A 21682-nucleotide genomic window follows, 5' to 3' on the forward strand; every position below is an offset into this window, starting at 1 on the left:
AGAATGACATAAGAAAGTAGTCAAGATGACGATCCAGCTGTTTGGATGGTTTCAAATAATCAGATTAGTTAGGCTTTGCGATGGGATCAGTATGTTAGCAGAAGCACAACCTGCTCTGAATGTTACGCAATGCATGGCTGTTTCTGGTGGGCTAGGCATCTTGGTATTCCCCCACACCACAGGGAATTGGTGGCACCTTAATTGTGGAGGATGGGCTTGTGGTAACGGCTGGAGAGGGATAAGTGTAATGATATTAAATAAATGCCGTTCCATTCTCTAACATTCCAGACATTCTTATGAACTGTCCTCCCTTCAGCAGCCTCCTTTGCTCCACACTATACTGAGAAAACAGAGGATTGCAATGCAAATCTCAAGAGCTTTTTAAAATTGTAACCCCATTTCATCGGATATATTTTGGATCAAACTTTACTGAGCCATTATCATGCAGAGGAAAGCTATCCCATGAGTCTGATTAAAAGTCTCATTAAAAGTCACATTTTCCACATTTATAGGCTTTACAACTATGTTCCTAGTCAGATTATAGTTTCTTCTAATCATATTGAACCCCTGAGCCAAAAATAGTTATTGGCTTGAAAAATTGTTCATTCTAATTACAGAAAACATTGTATGTTTGCATCATAAAAATGTCACAATTTATAAATATGATAATAAATGTTATAGAAAAGCAATGTAAAATACAAACCGAGTCAAACAAGCTGATATTCAATGAAAAACACTTAAGTTTTTGTTCATCCTTGCACAAGTATTGTGTCCTCATGTCTTGAAACTCGATCCTCAGGCTAATCCCAAGAATGTGGTCGAAAGTTGAGGGTTATAACTTAGATTTGTTGTGCAAAAACAGAGTGGTCACGGTTTTTGGCCTCTACCTGCAGTTTGTTTGTTTTGTTCGAACAGGAGTTGTTCCTGTTTAGATGGGCAAAGCTGCTGAAGATGTCAGCATGTCACAGTAATAACAAACATGTCCATTGCTCTTCTCCAAAAGGGAGAGTCAATTCACATTCTCAGGCAATAGAGACATTTGTTTACCTTTTGTGGACAGTAGGCTAATGGGACCATGTTGTAACCATGTAGACTGGATCTCATTTGGATTTAATATATTTTCAAGCGAGAGAAGCAGGTTAATACAACTACGACATAGTATATAGCGTAATGCATGTTTAGCAGGGTCATAGCGCTGTCGTTTGCATAGCACGTTATTTAAGTAGGCTACCGATAGAATTACTACATCACAAAGGTCTTTACATTTATCTGCATGTCCTGATGCATTACATCTGGTCTGGACACTTCATACTATATAAACAGTTTTATTACGACACAGAGACATTCCTCCCATCAACGTCCTCAACCAAATGGTCTGCTTTGCAAATTATTCACGCAAATAGATCAACGACAGCACATTGATAGTGGAACGTAAATACAATATTGAATGATGTTGAGGTATGACCTCTAGTCTAGAATATATTTTATCACAGTGAGACAAGTCGGTACATTTTGGATTGGAAAATATGTATTGTGTGAAGGATGGCATGTTTAATATGCGTTAAAACACAAATGGCGGAATCTTTCTGAGGATTTTGACAGTGTTTGTCATCACGTCATTAATAACTGAGTTGTTGAACTTTCCAATGGAGAGAGAGAGCGCATCAAACTTCCCCGCCCCGTCTATCTTCAGGCTTCCTTGCGTTTCGATTCTTCAAGGACCTAAGCTTCACCAGACAAGGGGAAGCGCAAATGAGAGTTAAACGACAAAAATGTAGTAAAACTGAGGGCAAATATAGCAACATCTTACATGTTATCTATTTGCAGTCATTGACGTAGCGACTTACATTTCAGCAAACTTGATGTAAATTAAAATGTAACTCCACAAACGCTCTGTGTAGCGGGCTGTGTAGGTATTCGGATCATGGGGGACCTCCTACCCTTCAACAGGCGCATCTCATACTTTGTAAGTATTGTCCGGTGCTCTTCTGTACCGCGTCAGCTGTGTAGACTTTTTGAACAAACCAACATTTGCGTATGTTTAACCAAGAGGTTGAGAATTTCCTACATTTTGTATTAAAAAAGGGGGGGTTCGATAAAGTGTCAACGATTAAAAAAAGATATTGAGAATTTCCTACATTTTGTATTAAAAATGTTGGTTCGACAAAGTGTCAACGATAACATAATTTTGGAGATATTAGTTGTAATTGGAAATGCCCCATGTCTGCTTCTCTTCAGACTTTTATATGACATATAACTTCAAATTATGTTTAAAAAAAAATAATGCTCCTCACATGTAATGCCGTGCATTGTGTTATAGCCTAGAAATCATCACAATTAAAATGTAATGGGATGCCGTTTCTCCGTGGTTTGTTTTGTTTTTGTTGGTGTCCCAGTCTTTAATGGAATGGCTACATGCACATGTGACCGTTTGGCTGTACAGTGACGTCTCATATACAGTACATTGCTGCCCAGTAATTAACAGTGACAGGTAGGCAACAGGAACGCTGAAGAGCAGGTGGCTTCCCTTTTGTCTTGTCCACGAGGAGTTCCCCATACTTATTAGGTGGATCGCTGAGTCAGTCATGTGGTAGTTTCAGTAAGCAATCGTACATGACCTCTTATCATGTGATATCAGCGGTGTGTTGGGCTAAGAACCAATAAGCATACCCACTGGGCACAGACTTTAATTCAACGTCTATTCCACGTTGGTTAAACTTAATTTCATTGAAATTACGTTGAAACAACGTTGATTCCACCAGTGTGTGCCCAGTGGGGTAGCTTCACAAACTGTATTTGGGCTGGGTGTCAGGGTGTGATAGTCTACAGACAGTGATCTGGGTGAGTTCAAGCCACCAGTGGTCTATGAACTCTATGACCCCATACCTGGCCTATAAGGAACCTACCTGAGGCTATAACTGGGAAAACTGAATTCCACAATGGGAGAGTGAGTCCTTCTCACCGTCTATATTGCTGCACAAAGCATGTTCTACATCACTGCTGGGATTAATGCTCAAGTCACCTTGCACTAATGATTCATTGCGGGAACTTGTTAAAGCAACTCTGTTAATTGCTTAAGTTTACAGCTAATTTCTCGTTTTTTTTTTTAAAGATGATTTTAGAATGTAATTCACTGACAGAAACGAGACGGAGTTCTGCCAATGGGTCTCATATTAAATCAAGTGTTACTTAGGACCAGGTGTGGTACAAGGACTGTGGGTTATGATGACGTCAGAACCAGCATGAATTCTTAGTAAATATTATGGGGCTGACTGACTGACAACATCCTGACAGAAGAACTTGCTTTTCTACTGAAAGCATGTATGATCAGTTCAGACATTATCAGCCATCTCTTAGAGTGTGTCTGAAGGCGAAGCTAAGTTGAATCTCGAGAATTGTGATACGGTTTGTTTTGGTTTTTAGAAAATATAACATATCTGAGATTGTGTCGCCACCCCCTAAAACAGTGTAACTACACTTTAGTGCAGGGTTCCCCATCTGGGTGATTTTGCCAAAGCACAGCCCCCACACCACTAGAGGGATATCTTCAACCACCCGACTTACTACCCTGAGATAAGGCCGAGTATAGCCCACGAAGATCTCTCCTCCACGGCACGAACCTGAGGGGGGCGCCAAACCCGGACAGGAAGATCACGTCAGTGACTCAACCCACTCAAGTGACGCACCCCTCCTAGGGATGGCATGGAAGAGCACCAGTAAACCAGTGAATCAGCCCCCGTAATAGGGTTAGAGGCAGAGAATCCCGGTGGAGAGATGGGAACCGGACAGGCATAGACAGCAAGGGTGGTTCGGCGCTTCAGTGCCTTTCCGTTCACCTTCACACCCCTGGGCCAGACTACACTCAATCATAGGACCTACTGAAGAGATGAGTCTTCAATAAAGACTTAAAGGTCGAGGTCTCTCACATGGGTAGGCAGACCATTCCATAAAAATAGAGCTCTATAGGAGAAATCCCTGCCTCCAGCTGTTTGCTTATACATTCTAGGGACAGTAAGGAGACCTACGTCTTGTGACTGTAGTGTACGTGTAGGTATGTACGGCAGGACCAAATCAGAGAGATAGGTAGGAGCAAGCCCATGTAATACTTTGTAGGTTAGCAGTAAAACCTTGAAATCAGCCCTTGCCTTAACAGGAAGCCAGTGTAGGGAGGCTAGCACTGGAGTAATATGATCACATTTTTGGGTTCTAGTCAACATTCTAGAAGCCATGTTTAGCACTAACTGAAGTTTATTTAGTGCTTTATCCGGGAAGCCGGGAAGTAGAGCATTGCAAAAGTCTAATCTAGAAGTGACAAAAGGATGTATTCACTTTTCTGCATCATTTTTGGACAGAACATTTCTGATTTTTGCAATGTTACCTAGATGGAAAAAAGCTGTCCTTGAAACAGTCTTGATATATTCATCAAAAGAGAGATCAGGGTCCAGAGTAACGCCAAGGTCCTTCACAGTTTTGTTTGAGACGACTGTACAACCATCAGGTTTAATTGTCAGATCCAACAGAAGATCTCATTGTTTCTTGGGAGCTAGAACAAGCATCTGTTTTGTCTGAGTTTAAAAGTAAAACATTTTCCGCCATCCACTTCCTTATGTCTGAAACACAGGCTTCCAGGGAGGGCAATTTTGTGGTTTCACCATGTTTCATCGAAATGTACAGCTGTCTATTGTCCGCGTAGCAGAAAGGTGGCATCCTATGATGGTGCCACGTTGAAAGTCACTGAGCTCTTTGTACTGACAATGTTTGTCTCTGAAGATTGCATGGCTATGTGCTCGATTTTATGCAACTGTCAGCAACGGGTGTGGCTAAAATAGCTGAATCCACTAATTTGAAGGGGTGTCCACATAATTTTGTATTTATAGTGTATATGCAATAGTATACACATGTAAGCAAGGTTTGAAATTATTATTTTTTAGTCAAATATTATATCTGTTTGGGCTTCTTGCGGTCAGTTTTCTATCTACAAAATATTTGTAATTATGTTCCGGCTCCCTGACCATCCGCTCAAGATACAAATCGTCCTGCGACTGAATCTATAATGAACAAAAATATAAACGCCACATGCAACAATTTAAACGATTTTACTGATTTACAGTTCATATAAGGATATCAGTCAATTTAAATAAATTATTTAGGGCCTAATCTATGGATTTCACATGACTGGGTAGGGGTGCAGCCATGGGTGGGCCTCGGAGGGCATTGGGCCACCCACTGGGGAGCCAGGCCCAGCAAATCAGAATGAGTTTTTCCTACAAAATGGTTTTATTACGGACATAAATACTCCTCAGTTTAATCAGCTGTCTGGGTGGCTGGTCTCAGACGATCCCGCAGGTGACGAAGCCGGATGTGTCAGTCCTGGGCTGGCGTGGCTAAATGTGGTCTGCGGTTGTGAGGCCGGTTGGCCGTACTGCCAAATTCTCTAAAGCGATGTTGGAGGCGGCTTATGGTAGAGAAATTAACATTACTTTCTCTGGCAACAACTCTGGTGGACATGCCTGCAGTCAGCATGCCAATTGCACGCTCCCTCAAAACTTGAGACATCTGTTGCATTGTGTTGTGTAACAAAACTGTAAATTTAAGAATGGCCTTGTCCCCAGCACAAAGTGTGCCTGTGTAAGGATCATGCTGTTTAATCAGCTTCTTAATATGCCACACCTGTCAGGTGGATGGATTGTCTTGGCAAAGGAGAAATGCTCACTAACAGGGCTGGAAACAAATTTGTGTGCCAAATTTGAGAGAAATAAGCTTTTTGTGCATATGCAACATTTCTGGGATCTTTTATTTCAGCTCATGAAACATGGGACAAACACATGTTGTGTTTATATTTTTGTTCAGTGTAGTTGATGATCCCTGTTACAGTGCTTTCAGTGAAGTCTGGAGCTGTGCCAAGCTTTAGATTTTTCTGTTTGCAGATGTTACTGACCTGGTTTCGAACCCGAGTTATCAATATGACTTTGGCTGTAGGTACCCTAGCAGTTAACCGAAAGGTCGCTGGGTCGAATCCCTGAGACGACTTGGTGAAAAATCTGTCAATTTGCCCTTGAGCAAGGCACTTAACCCTTATTGCTGCTGTAAATCGCTCTGGATAAGAACGTCTGAAAAATCAAATGTAAAAACTAAACAATTACATGTAACAAGACCCTGTTAGCCCATTGAGCTAAAGCCATATTTCTTATGAATCTTATTGGACCTCAGTGATACATGTAGAAACTGTAGGAGGAAAATCATACTGCAATTTACATGGTCACTTTTAAGTAATGTTTTTTTATTAATTATCCTTGAAAATATGTGCATCTGACCTTGTGCTTCATGTAGTATGAAGGATAACACATTATTGTGGAGTCTCCTTGTAGCTGGATAATATTTGCCTAAAAGCAGGAAGTACTATATGAAGTATGATAAACTGTTTTACACCATTATTCCAAAAACACTATATTAGTAAAAGCTCAATATTAGTAATCATTGAAGGCTGTTTTTGTTCACAATGTCTATAAAAAAAAATCCTATGGTATTGTTTTGAATATGCCAAGAATCTAGTTTCCTTTAGTTATCTTTGGTGCCACAGACGCTGTCATTACTATGCCCTATCTATCATCTCCTCATCAGATTGGAAATAACAAATCGTGGTTGTGTTTCCCCTCGATCTAGATAAATGGTTGCTGTGTGTGCAGGTTGTGAACTTCCCAGACATCAGAAAGTCAATGAACAGTCAACCAACCCGAAAATAACCTCATTGAAGTGCAGTCATAAATATTGATCAGCGTGCAGAATCCTGTTTAGTTCAGATTGGGAAGGTGGCAGTTTCTCTTCCACGTTGTTAGTTAATTATATTAGTGTTGGACTTGTAGTAGAGGTTTTGGTATTGTTTTCGGTATTTGTTTCTAAAATTATTCAAGCCGCGGTTTGAAGTCTTTGTGGAGAACAGGACTAGTGAAATGTTCCATTCAATGGCTTCCTGAACAGGGAGGAATATTCATCACCCAACATACCTATCTCAAGTGTGCTTAATGGCTGTATTCTGAGCTGTCAGTCTCACTACTTTGTGTTTCCCTTGCTCATGTCTACTCGTTGTACCTCACTGAGTGATGGCTAACACTTTCTCTTTTTTTAATTGCATCGGGGACGGACCACTGAAGGACATGCACATTGTGGCAACTCTTTCATATAGGATGCTACAGTATTACAGTACATGATGAATTTAAGTACTATTTCATGAAACTGAATGGAAATCCATTCTATTTTATGTTATTAACTATCAGAACTGGTAGTAACAGGAATAAGCATCCCTACTCACACACGTGGCGGTTTATGGCTATGTGTTGCATACCATATGGCTATATACTGTACAGTACTGTATGTTACCTTTGTTAATGTTCTTTCATCCTCTGAGGTGGGGTTTAGTGAGCAGGGCAGCACCTCTCGCCTGTAATTGGACAGAAAACACCACTGAGTTGCGTAATGTTTTCACGTATCATGTTTAAGATGAGAACTCAGGGTTAGTATGACCAACAACATTCCCCTTTAATGACACATTCAATCTTTTCAAAACCAGGTCGCTCCTTTTAGTGTGAAAGAATGCACAGTCAGAGTGACATGTTTATATGATGTCTTTCAAGCTGTTCAGAGAAAAGTGGCCGTTCCATTTCATAGAATGCTCTTTTTTTCCCACTGTGATATGATTACTCACACATACAATCATAACCTTCAGATAAACTGTATTAGACATTAGAGTTGACCACTCAAGTGAAATTCTCTCCTATGCTTACTGATTTTATACGGATCATCATCCCTCTGCTTGCTCTTCTATCTCAGCCACCGTATACTGGTAGCTTTCATCCAAGGTGTTGTTGCCACACACACACGGTCATAGTAAACATTTCATTACCAAGACTAGGGTTGCTAAGCTACCGCTAATTTACCAAAGTTACCGGAATCTTCAGTAATTTTGTTAATTAACAAAGATTCTATGGCAAGCTGTCATAACTTTGGTCATTTATGCTTGAATAACTTCTTTTTAATAAAAAAAAAAATGTATTCATATACGGTATAGTATTCATTGTTTATAAATGTGTCCATATTGTACATTAGGTTCTAGTAGATAGACCATATGGTTCAAGAGAATATAGCATAATTAATGAAAAGCATCTAATCAACAATGCCATTATTTTCAATGACCTCTGCAACTTGTCCAACTATTGACTTTCTTCATAACTGCCACCAGTTTGACCCCAAGACATTGACAGCCATAGTATTGACATTGTAAAATATATATATATATATATATAGGATATTAAATGCTGAAACCCTCATATTAAACACAAATGGTATTCACTTAGTTGATGATTTATATCTAGGAGAATGTTTTACAGCTTTGTCATCTTATTTAATTTCTCATCGTATTTAATTATTTCATATATCTTAAATGTGATAAGGCCCAACAGAGGGCCAGAGATAATTACAGACACCTGTCAGTACAGAAGTCTTGGTTAAGGTTACAAAGGGAGGGTATGTTACTGGAAACTTTCTAAGTTTACCAGTAAACTAACAAAATGCTGGTATCTTTCAAGGATTTTATGTAATCTAAGTAAGTATACCCTCCCTTAATAACCTTATCCAAGACTGCTGTCACACTAAACAGTTCAGTCTAGTCCACATGTCTGTAGTTGTCAGTGTGAGGACCATGCCCTTCTGGACTGTCTCTGAGTAGGACGGTGGGACCATGCCCTTCTGGACTGTCTCTGAATAGGACGGTGGGACCATGCCCTTCTGGACTGTCTCTGAATAGGACGGTGGGACCATGCCCTTCTGGACTGTCTCTGAGTAGGACGGTGGGACCATGCCCTTCTGGACTGTCTCTGAATAGGACGGTGGGACCATGCCCTTCTAGACTGTGTCTGAGTAGGACAGTGGGACCATGCCCTTCTAGACTGTGTCTGAGTAGGACAGTGGGACCATGCCCTTCTAGACTGTGTCTGAGTAGGACGGTGGTACTATGCCCTTCTGGACTGTCTCTGAGTAGGACGGTGGTACCATGCCCTTCTGGACTGTCTCTGAGTAGGACGGTGGGACCATGCCCTTCTGGACTGTCTCTGAGTAGGATGGTGGGACCATGCCCTTCTGGACTGTCTCTGAATAGGATGGTGGGACCATGCCCTTCTGGACTGTGTCTGAGTAGGACGGTGGGACCATGCCCTTCTGGACTGTCTCTGAGTAGGACGGTGGTACTATGCCCTTCTGGACTGTGTCTGAGTAGGACGGTGGTACCATGCCCTTCTGGACTGTCTCTGAGTAGGACGGTGGGACCATGCCCTTCTGGACTGTCTCTGAGTAGGACGGTGGGACCATGCCCTTCTGGACTGTCTCTGAGTAGGACGGTGGTATCATGCCCTTCTAGACTGTCTCTGAATAGGACGGTGGGACCATGCCCTTCTAGACTGTCTCTGAATAGGACGGTGAACCATGGGATGTACTGCAGAGGAGTCTGGTGGGAGGAGCTATACGAGGAAGGGCTCATTGTAATGGCTGGAATGGAATAAATGGAGAGGAGTCAAACACGTGGTTTCCATATGTTTCATGTGTTTGATACCATTCCATTAATTTCATTCCAGCCATTACATCCTATAACTCCTCCCACAGCCTCGTCTGATGTAGTGAGATCTGATAGGAACATCGGAACAGATTGAGCAGATGAGAGCTGTCGTTAAAGCTGATATGAATAGGATATGGTGTAATATACAAATGAGTCTATCATAACGCACACACATCTAGATGTTCCCTCTGTTTGATGGGTTCTCAGTTTGATGGGTTCTCAGTTTAATGTTTCCTCAGTTTGATGTTCCATCAGTTTGATGTTCCATCAGTTTTATGGGTTCTCAGTTTGATGGATTCTCAGTTTGGTGGGTTTTCAGTTTGATGGGTTCTCCGTTTGATGGGTTATCAGGTTGATGTTCCCTCTGTTTGATGGGTTCTCAGTTTGATAGGTTCTCAGTTTGATGTTCCATCAGTTTGATGTTCCATCAGTTTTATGGGTTCTCAGTTTGATGGGTTCTCAGTTTGATGGATTCTCAGTTTGATGAGTTTTCAGTTTGATGGGTTCTCAGTTTGATGGGTTATCAGGTTGATGTTCCCTCTGTTTGATGGGTTCTCAGTTTGATGGGTTCTCAGTTTGATCTTTCCTCAGTTTGATGTTCCATCAGTTTTATTGGTTTTCAGTTTGATGGGTTCTCAGTTTGAAGGATTCTCAGTTTGATGGGTTTTCAGTTTGATGGGTTCTCAGTTTGATGGGTTCTCAGGTTGATGTTCCCTCAGTTTGATGGGTTCTCAGTTTGATGGGTTCTCGGTTTGATGGGTTTTCAGTTTGATGGATTCTCAGTTTGATGGGTTCTCAGTTTGATGGGTTCTCAGTTTGATGGGTTCTCAGTTTGATCTTTCCTCAGTTTGATGTTCCATCAGTTTTATGGGTTTTCAGGTTGATGGGTTCTCAGTTTGAAGGATTCTCAGTTTGATGGGTTTTCAGTTTGATGGGTTCTCAGTTTGATGGGTTCTCAGGTTGATGTTCCCTCAGTTTGATGGGTTCTCAGTTTGATGGGTTCTCGGTTTGATGGGTTTTCAGTTTGATGGATTCTCAGTTTGATGGGTTCTCAGTTTGATGGGTTCTCAGTTTGATGGGTTCTCAGTTTGATGGGTTCTCAGGTTGATGTTCCCTCAGTTTGATGGGTTCTCAGTTTGATGGGTTCTCGGTTTGATGGGTTCTCAGTTTGATGGGTTCTCAGTTTGATGGGTTCTCAGGTTGATGTTCCTTCAGTTTGATGGGTTCTCAGTTTGATGGGTTCTCAGGTTGATGTTCCCTCAGTTTGATGGGTTCTCAGTTTGATGGGTTCTCGGTTTGATGGGTTTTCAGTTTGATGTATTCTCAGTTTGATGGGTTCTCAGTTTGATGGGTTCTCAGTTTGATGGGTTTTCAGTTTGATGGATTCTCAGTTTGATGGGTTCTCAGTTTGATGTTCCCTCAGTCTGATGAGTTTTCAGTTTGATGTATTCTCAGTTTGATGGGTTCTCGGTTTGATGGGTTTTCAGTTTGATGGATTCTCAGTTTGATGGGTTCTCAGTTTGATGGGTTCTCAGTTTGATGGGTTCTCAGGTTGATGTTCCCTCAGTTTGATGGGTTCTCAGTTTGATGGGTTCTCAGGTTGATGTTCCCTCAGTTTGATGGGTTCTCAGTTTGATGGGTTCTCGGTTTGATGGGTTTTCAGTTTGATGTATTCTCAGTTTGATGGGTTCTCAGTTTGATGGGTTCTCAGTTTGATGGGTTCTCGGTTTGATGGGTTTTCAGTTTGATGTATTCTCAGTTTGATGGGTTCTCAGTTTGATGTATTCTCAGTTTGATGGGTTTTCAGTTTGATGGATTCTCAGTTTGATGGGTTCTCAGTTTGATGTTCCCTCAGTTTGATGAGTTTTCAGTTTGATGTATTCTCAGTTTGATGGGTTCTCAGTTTGATGGGTTCTCAGTTTGATGGGTTCTCAGTTTGATGGATTCTCAGTTTGATGTGTTTTCAGTTTGATGGGTTTGATGGGTTCTATGTTGTCTATTTCTTTGTTTTTGGCCGAGTATGGTTCCCAATCAGAGGCAGCTGTCTATCGTTGTCTCTGATTGGGGATCATACTTAGGCAGCCCTTTTTCCACTTTCTGTTGTGGGATCTTGTTTTTGTTAGTTGCTGGTTTAGCGCTACTATACTTTACGTGTTGTTTATCTTTCTTTTTTTTTGGTATTCATTTAATAAATTCAAAATGTACACCTACCACGCTGCACCTTGGTCTCATTCAGACGACAGCCGTAACAAATGGTTTCAAATACACCATGTGTTTGATGCCATTCCATTTACTCCTTTCCAGACATTATTTTGAACCATCCTCCCCTCAGCAGCCTCCACTGCTTGCCATGTATACAGTACATAACCCACTTATCTTTTCATCTTAATCAGAGTGGGTTGTAAACATATACCCTGTACTTGTGTGGACAGATGCTACAGCCTGTTATGTAAATATATGTAAAACTGCAAGGGGGAAAGTAAACCATTACGTGGTTGCTAAGTTACCTACCAGACGTATTAAATCTTGGAAAGGGTTGTATTGACGGCTTTATTTGACTTTCTGACTGTATCCCATCCCCGGACTGACACCTGCTCAAGCCTCAACCATTATTTATTATGTATTATTATTTTTATCATGCAAGTCAGTCAAGAACAAATTCTTATTATACAATGATGGCCTACCCCGGGCCAAACCCTCCCCCTAAACCGCTGCGCCACTCGGAAGCCAATTAACTAGCAGGGCTTTGAGCTTTACCTCTGAGTTTGATTTGTAAAAATAATAGAAGAAGAAGAAGAATAGAATGTATCTTATTTTCCTTCCACTCGACCACTTTCTCATATCAGAAAAACCGACGACAATCTTCACAATATATCACGTGTATCCATACAATAAGATGTAATGTTGTAGAACCGGATTGTTTGGGCAGACGTATCATCCCATTTACTCTGTGTTCAATCCCACATTGTGGAAACGTGTGATAACGTGCTGTGATGTATTACTGGGTGTTGATGCCTCCCAGCTGTGGATAATTAACACCAAACGTGTGTGTGTGTGTGTTTTTGGCCTTTATGGGTTGGCACGCAGAGAAGGGAGATTAAACACATTCTCTGGCTACAGCAGAGATCTTGGCTCCAGTGGACAGAACATGGAGAGAATCGCAACAGAGACAATCTTTTGTTTGTTGATTAGGGAAGGAAGTACTACACAGTATCAGTCCCTTGTGTAGCCGATGGAGGGTTGGACTGGGGAAAATGACTCAAAGATTCAACACCCTACCAGGGGAGGAACCCTCACAATGAGCTGAGGTAAACACTGTAATGTCAGGAGGCCGTCAAGGCTGTGAAACATGATTGATACAGTAGAATGGATAGATCTCCCTTAGATGTCCGTTAGATCTCCTTTAGTTCTGTTAGATCTCCCTTAGATGTCCGTTAGAGCTCCCTTAGATCTCCCTTAGATCTCCCTTAGATCTCCGTTAGATCTCTGTTAGATCTCCCTTAGATCTCCCTTAGATCTCTGTTAGATCTCCGTTCGATCTCTGTTAGATCTCCCTTAGATCTCCCTTAGATCTCTGTTAGATCTCCGTTCGATCTCTGTTAGATCTCCCTTAGATGTCCGTTAGATCTCCGTTAGATCTCCCTTAGATCTCTGTTAGATCTCCCTTAGATCTCTGTTAGATCTCCCTTAGATCTCCCTTAGTTCCGTTAGAGCTCGCTTAGATGTCCGTTAGAGCTCCCTTAGATCTCTGTTAGATCTCTGTTAGATCTCCGTTAGATCTCTGTTAGATCTCCCTTAGATCTCTGTTAGATCTCCCTTAGATCTCAATTAGATCTCTGTTAGATCTCTGTTAGATCTCTGTTAGATCTCTGTTAGATCTCCGTTAGATCTCTGTTAGATCTCCCTTAGATCTCAATTAGATCTCTGTTAGATCTCTGTTAGATCTCCGTTAGATCTCTGTTAGATCTCCGTTAGATCTCTGTTAGATCTCTGTTAGATCTCTGTTAGATCTCTGTTAGATCTCTGTTAGATCTCCGTTAGATCTCTGTTAGATCTCAATTAGATCTCTGTTAGATCTCTGTTAGATCTCTGTTAGATCTCCGTTAGATCTCCGTTAGATCTCTGTTAGATCTCCCTTAGATCTCTGTTAGATCTCCCTTAGATCTCAATTAGATCTCTGTTAGATCTCCATTAGATCTCTGTTAGATCTCCCTTAGATCTCCGTTAGATCTCCCAAGTACGCCTAGTGTCTATGTTTGTTGGTTTCCTCAACAGAAAAAAAACAAGTTGTTCTATTCTATGCTGTTATATTTCTACTCTCCATCCCCAGAACCTCTGATTGCAGTTGAGGTGTTAGCCAATGCCATAGAGGTGGAGCATGCCTGAGCAGAGCGGTTAGATGTACATGTATGTCCAATGCCATAGAGGTGGAGCATGCCTGAGCAGAGCTGTTAGATGTACATGTATGTCCAATGCCATAGAGGTGGAGCATGCCTGAGCAGAGCTGTTAGATGTACATGTATGTCCAATGCCATAGAGGTGGAGCATGCCTGAGCAGAGCTGTTAGATGTACATGTATGTCCAATGCCATAGAGGTGGAGCATGCCTGAGCAGAGCTGTTAGATGTACATGTATGTCCATGGTTCAGTATCAGGTGCGTGATATTAACTCAGTTAAAGTAGTTAGACTTTGTGAAGTAAAGACATTTCTCTCCCAACAGGAGAGAGTAAGCTACTGTACAGTAGTGTAGGCAAAGCCTGATAATGAGCCCGTAAGTCGATTCGGAGCATGGCTCATATGAGATCAAAGGAAGTCTAATCTGCTGGCTGGATTTATTAGAGAGATGCTCCGAGGTCAGGGTTTTCAGCAGCGAGTGAGGACTCCTGGTTTCCTAGTCTGGTAGATCACAACAGGGGTTCATCCTATTAACTAACTCAGCAGAGTCCTTTTCATCATAGATCATTAACTGTTATTTTGTTAGTCTTGAATTTGCATTATAAAAGTAAATCAGTGTGTTTTCTCAAGCCTGAAATGTTAGTAAAATTGTATTGTATGGAATGTTCTCCACGCATGGTGGTGGCTGGATGAGTATTGAACTCTCTCCATGTCACAGTTCTTGGATAATGTCAGACGATAATTAATTTACACTTAACACCATCTCAACATTAGACAGAGAGAGTTGGCCTACAGTATGTCAGCAGCACTTACCTCTCCAACCAGAGCTGGGAGAGGCTGTAATGAGGCTTGAAACACAGGGCTCAATGTCTGACATTCCTGAGCATGGATGGTGCTCTGGCAAGCTCTCTCTCACAGTGGGAGTTTCAGCCCATCCAGCTGTGTTATTCACCAAGTTCTCCAGTCAGAGAGGAAATTACAACAACTAGGCTTTTATTGATGGCCTTTTGAAACCATGGACTGTGACCTCATTATAGACCAGGGGAGATGACGGGAGAGAGACATATTTGGTAATGGCTGAGTAAATGGGTTTCACTTTTAACAGAACAGGCTCTTTATACTGTTAGGCCTGTTAGGCCTACACACTTCTCATTTAGGAGGTCGGGAGATAATGTGTTTTAAATTCTAGTTTTGCTCTTGTGTCTCGCTTGTAAAGGTTTGTTCAGTTTGCGGAAAGTACATGAGTCTGTTTCCTTTTAGAGTGGTTGGCATGACCCAGTTTTTACATTCTCTTCCCTTAGTGGGCAAAATAACCATCTGTCGTCAGGGAGATCCGTCGTCAGGGAGATTCGTCGTCATTGAGATCCGTTGTCAGGGAGATTATTCACATGAACTCTGGTTCATACTTACTTACAGAGTTGAAAGAAATAAGAATTTATATCTTAAATAATTTGTGGTACAATAGAAACCAAACTAGATCTGAACACATATTAGGCTAAAACCAACTGGGAATGAATCATGGGAATTGTCAAATGATTGATGTGCTCCAGTTTCTCAACTGTCAGGTCAGGCAGAAATATCTGTTGCTTTACAAATGCATGACCAGTCAGGTACCTCCACAGTAACAGTACTGATAGATGTATCTGATGTGTGTATGTGTGTGTATCCCTTGTTTCCTCTCTGACGTGTGTGTGTCCTGTCTCCTCACCACAGGGTGCCTTCACATGGAACAGCATGTCAGGGCGGAGCGTTCGTCTGAAGCCTGTGCCCCTCCAGAGCCTCTCAGAGCTGGAGAGAGTCCGCCTGCAAGAAGTGGCCTTCAGCAGGCTGCTCCAGGAATACAACCTGGGCTGCCAGATCACCATCCCCAAAGGTACTCTACTATTCAGGCTTGGAGGCCATCTAACATCCACTATCTCCTGATCTCTCCATTCTACGAGCAAAGCTACTTGGAAAACATTCTTGTCACAACAAGTCTGAATGTTACACAACAGATACTGACACCAAAACTGAATGTAATATATAATTTCTAGTTTATTCTGTGTATTTTACATAGAATGTTTGCGTTTGCATGGATAGCAATTTGTAAAACCCTGTTTTAACTGTGTATTTAATGACTGTTTGTATAGAAGATAGTCAATTATTGTTATGTAGCTGTATTAGTTTTTTATTTCAACTGTCTTGTCGTGGTGTGAGGTTGTCTATCTTCACCTCATGGTCTGTTTCTGGTCAGCCAGGCTCTGTCTTGGATTACATTCCCTCGTGTGCTCCTGCCTTAACTATTTTAGGCTAACAAGGGACAGGCACCCTATAGACATGCACTGCCATCAACAGTCACTCGCAATAACTGCAGCATTAAAACTTTAGAAAGCACTAGCATGAAAAGTAAACAGTCAACTGTAGGAAAAACACATGAAATGTAATCTGAAATAGTAGCAGACATTAGAACCACCCTTTCTACATATGGATTGAGTTAGAAAAGACAAGACACAGTATATCCGGCCATGTTTTTGTGTGGATTGTCACATGTGACTTTAACAGTGCTTTGAAAACTAGGATTAGGATTCATATTCCACATTTTAAATATTACATGATTTATGCTTGGGTTGTCTGTTTAAGGATATTTTTGAGTGATTGTGATGAGTGATGAAAACATTTGTGTATGGTAATGCAATATTGAGTCATGAAATTACATGTTACAGGTATGGTAGAATGCAGTAGAAAGTGGTAGAATGTGGTAGAATGTGGTAGAATGTGGTAGAATGCAGTAGAATGTGGTAGAATGTGGTAGAATGTGGTAGAATGTAATTAAGTGTTTTTTCTTTTCTTTCTTAGATGGTCAAAAGCGTAAGAAGTCCCTCAGGAGGAAGTTGGATTCACTGGCCAAAGAGATGAGTAAAGACAAAGGTAGTTCCATTAATTAGTCACATGAGTTAGGCTGCACAAAATGGGAAAAACATTTCATTGCGATTTTCTTTTGTTAACCAAATACTGCTTTTGCAATTTGACTTGCGATATAGATCAAAACACTTTGGTGACCTGTTGGAATCATAGAACTACAATGATGGAGAGCACCATCATTCTTGTTTGGAACAATGTGTTGACTGCATTTGACCTAACAGAACAGCATGCAAACGTATATTGGATCTAACAGCAGAGGAAGCGTACTGCTTGAGTGACAGGGGGCAGGGCCTGGTGTGTGTGGGAAGCAGCCGCTAGAGGAGAGAGACAACAAACGAGTAAACTATACAAACGGACATTAGACACTGCTGAGTGGCATTTCAAAATATTGCATGGGATATGGATATTACACATGTCAATGGTGCAGCCCTAGACTCAAAATACCCTCAGAACACAGGAGGTTGGTGGCACCTTAATAGGGGAGGACGGGCTCATGGTAATGGTGGGAGCGGGTTTGCATGTGTTTGATGCCATTCCATTTGCTCCGTTCCAGCCATTATTATGAGCCCTTCTCATCTCAGCAGCCTCCACTGCCTCGGAAAGTATATATAAAAGGTGAGATATTTCACTTCGCCATACCATACAATGACAATATTGGGGGATTCTCAAATTCTCTCCATCACTACAGTATATTTGAGAAAAGTGTCTTGCATGTAGTCAGTGATAATATTGACGTTGATCTTTCAGTGTAGATAAACATGGCTCTTTTTAGTTGGAGGCTGTGAGACAGACACTGAGTCCTCTAGACCTTTGTTCATGTCCAGCTGGGTTCCGTTATCTCACACACTGGCCGGGCCATCCGTTGACTCTTTGATCCGTTTCACTGGAGCTATGTGGAGCTCACTAGAGCAAGCATTCTCAGCTGTTTCAACCCGCCGAGCTCTGAGAGGAAAATATACAGTAGGAGCCTCCTCCTGAAAGAGCCAGGGCTGCTTCAACAACTGCACCACAGGAGGTTGGGTGGCACCTTAATTGGGGAGGACGGGCTCAATCAGTGGAATGGTATCAAATACATCAAACATATGGTTTCCAGGTGTTTGATGCCGTTCCATTTGCTCCGTTCCAGCCATTATTATGAGCCGTCCTCCCCTCAGCAGCCTCCACTGAACAGCACTGCCAACTGCTGCCCAGCCTCCTGCTACAATGTTCACAGGAATGTGAGTTCTCTCTGTCGCCTGGGTGGTCAAGGGAAGAACAAAAACAATCTTGAGAGGTGGCTTGGTCATCCTAGCCTAACCTCAGTCATCTCAGCCTAACCTCAGTCATCCCAGCCTAACCTCAGTCATCTCAGCCTAACTTCAGTCATCCCAGCCTAACCTCAGTCATCCCAGCCTAACCTCGGTCATCCCAGCCTAACCTCAGTCATCTCAGCCTAACCTCAGTCATCTCAGCCTAACCTCAGTCATCTCAGCCTAACCTCAGTCATCCCAGCCTAACCTCGGTCATCCCAGCCTAACCTCGGTCATCCCAGCCTAACCTCAGTCATCCCAGCCTAACCTCGGTCATCCCAGCCTAACCTCAGTCATCTCAGCCTAACCTCAGTCATCTCAGCCTAACCTCAGTCATCTCAGCCTAACCTCAGTCATCTCAGCCTAACCTCAGTCATCCCAGCCTAACCTCGGTCATCCCAGCCTAACCTCGGTCATCCCAGCCTAACCTCGGTCATCCCAGCCTAACCTCGGTCATCCCAGCCTAACCTCAGTCATCCCAGCCTAACCTCGGTCATCCCAGCCTAACCTCAGTCATCTCAGCCTAACCTCAGTCATCTCAGCCTAACCTCAGTCATCTGAGCCTAACCTCAGTCATCTCAGCCTAACCTCAGTCATCCCAGCCTAACCTCAGTCATCTCAGCCTAACCTCAGTCATCCCAGCCTAACTTCAGTCATCCCAGCCTAACCTCAGTCATCCCAGCCTAACCTCAGTCATCCCAGCCTAACCTCAGTCATCCCAGCCTAACCTCAGGCATGGACAACCGTAGCCCATCCCCGCTCTCTTTTCATTTTCTCTCCCTGTGTTTAAAGAGACACATCCCAAAGTATGCGTCCCCTGACTGGGGATAATGTATACATGGTACGGATACTGTTTAGGCTAAACACTGCATTTCCCCAAGGACCTTTAGATATGTTTTTATATAGGGTAAGAGTTTTCAATTAGAGGGCCTATGGGAAATGTAATTATTATTTTTTAAATAAGGAAGCATAGTTTATAGCCATCCAGACTTCACTGCACAGTACGTTACTTCATACTTCGAAGCAAGTCTTGGGATTTACCATTAAATTTAATTGAATGCTGAATTTATGAATATTAACTCCGGGTCCTCCCCTTTCCCCTCCTTATCCGTCCCTCGCATCATAGAGGCAATGCCCCAGGCCTTCGGCATACTTCTGTCGCAGGTGATCTCTAACGATCGCACCCACAAGCAGCGTCAGGAGCCCCAGCGCGAGGAGCACCGTGACCCCAGTGACCTGGTGTCCTCCCTGCTACACCTCACCTCACGGAAGAGCACCAAAGACAAGGAGCTGTCCAGCAGCAACTCGTCTCTCAGCTCCACCTCTGAGACGGCCACTGAGTCACCGTCACCCAGCACACCCGAAGCAGCACCACACACCCGCAGAAGGGTAGGTTTTTACCTATGGGGGCTGTTCTAACAAACCTATGGTATGAGTCTGAATGTATTCTTATATCCAAAACAACTTGTTCATATAATTTTATTTGAACTTTTCTTAACTGACTTACCAAGTTAAATACAAACTTTTATCTTCAATGACGGCCTAGGAACAGTGGGTTAACTGCCTGTTCAGGGGCAGAAGGACAGATTTGTACCTTGTCAGCTCGGGGATTTGAACATCCGGTTACTAGTCCAAAGCTCTAACCACTAGGCTACCCTGAAGCCCCATATAACTTGATGGGCAGAGGTAGAAATACCATTGGCTGGGCTCCCACCTCACTTCAATGTATGCCATCCACTTACAGTACGTTTGGAAAGTATTCAGACCGCTTCCCTTTTTCCACATTTTGTTATTTTACAGCCTTTTTCTAAAATTGATTAAATAAAACATTTTCTTCATCAATCTACACACAATACCCCATAATGACAAAGCGAAAACAGTATTTTAGGAAACCTATTTACATAATTATTCAGACTCTTTGGTATCAAACTCGAAATTGAGCTCAGGTGCATCCTGCTTCCATTGATCATCCTTGAGATGTTTCTACAACTTGATTGGAGTCCACCTGTGGTAAATTCAACTGATTGGACATGATTTGGAAAGGCACACACCTGTCTATATAAGGTCCCACAGTTGACAGTGCACGTCAGAGCAAAAACCAAGCCATGAGGTCGAAGGAATTGTCCGTAGACCTACAAGACAGGATTGTGTCGAGGCACAGATAAGGGCAAGGGTACCAAAACATTTCTGCAGCATTGAAGGTCCCCAAGAACACAGTGGCCTCCATCATTCTTCTATGGAAGAAATTTGGAACCACCAAGACTCTTCCTTGAGCTGGCCGCCTGGCTAAACTGAGCAATCGGGGATAAGGGAGGTGACCAAGAACCCGATGGTCACTCTGACAGAGCTCCAGAGTTCCTCTGTGGAGATGGGAGAACCTTCCAGAAGGACAACCATCTTTGCAGCACTCCACCAATCAGGCCTTAATGAAAACCTGCTCCAGAGCTCTCAGGACCTCAGACTGGGGTGAAGGTTCACCTTCCAACAGGACAATGACCCTAAGCACACAGCCAAGACAACGCAGGAGTGGCTTCGGGACAAGTCTCTGAATGTCATTGAGTGGCCCAGCCTGAGCCCGGACTTAAACTCCGATCGAACATCCCTGGAGAGACCTGAAAATAGCTGTGTCCCCATCCAACCAGACAGAGCTTGAGAGGATCTGCAGAGAAGAATGGGATTAACTCCCCAAATACAGGTGTTCCAAGCTTGTAGCGTCATCCCCAAGAAGACTCGAGGCTGTAATCGCTGCCAAAGGTGCTTCAACAAAGTACTGAGTAAAAGGTCTGAATAATTATGTAAATGTAATATTTAAGTTTTTTATTTTTATATATTTGCAAACATTTCCCAAAACCTGTTTTTGCTTTGTCATTATGGGTTATTGTTTATAGATTGAATACATTTTAGAATAAGGCTGTAATGATCAAAATGTGGAAAAAGTGAAGGGGTCTGAACACTTTCCGAGTACACTGTATATAATCCATCATGCCATGCCATGCGCTCGTCGCCATATGCTATCCATCACCTCTCCATATGGCTGTACTGTACCGTACTCACTCAACTATGTGTATCTGGCAGGGAGGAGTGTCTGTGGATTGCATCACTGACCTGGATGACAATCAGTCTCGCCTGCTGGAAGCCCTGCAGCTGTCCCTACCAGCCGAGACACCCAGCAACAGGAAGAAGCAGAGGGACAAGAAGCTTAGCCTCAACCCCATCTATAGACAGGTTCCCAGGGTGGTGGAGATGTGCTGCCTGCATCTGGAGAAATATGGTACACACAAAGGAATTGCCATCATTCTTCAGAAAGTGCTACGCATATTGGGCCCGATTTACAGTTGTAGTGAGCGCAGACAACACAGACTTTCATGTAAATCGTTCGCTGAAGTCAATGGAGGATATGACCTGCAGAGGATTGTTAAATGCAACTGGAGTTTATGTACACATTTTCCCTGTTGGTGTCACATCAAATGTACCCTTTATTTCTCCATGTAAT

General features: G+C 42.5%; 1 protein-coding gene across 2 annotated transcripts in view; it reads left to right on the top strand.

The window, feature by feature from the left end:
- The window catches only part of LOC110504830 (rho GTPase-activating protein 6), a 75185-nt gene that overhangs the window by 34891 nt on the left and 18612 nt on the right, over positions 1 to 21682 (top strand). The window contains exons 1-5 of one of the 2 annotated variants that reach the window (XM_036975243.1): positions 1714 to 1966; positions 15713 to 15872; positions 16835 to 16906; positions 19316 to 19578; positions 21265 to 21460. In XM_036975243.1, coding sequence (XP_036831138.1) covers positions 1925 to 1966; positions 15713 to 15872; positions 16835 to 16906; positions 19316 to 19578; positions 21265 to 21460 — 733 coding nt within the window. In that variant the 5' untranslated portion in view covers positions 1714 to 1924. Of the gene's footprint in view, positions 1 to 1713; positions 1967 to 15712; positions 15873 to 16834; positions 16907 to 19315; positions 19579 to 21264; positions 21461 to 21682 lie in introns of those variants that run through there. The other variant, XM_036975242.1, reaches the window with a different exon arrangement.

Source organism: Oncorhynchus mykiss, chromosome 3 (assembly GCF_013265735.2).
Source record: "Oncorhynchus mykiss isolate Arlee chromosome 3, USDA_OmykA_1.1, whole genome shotgun sequence".
In the NCBI taxonomy this organism is placed as follows: domain Eukaryota; kingdom Metazoa; phylum Chordata; class Actinopteri; order Salmoniformes; family Salmonidae; genus Oncorhynchus; species Oncorhynchus mykiss.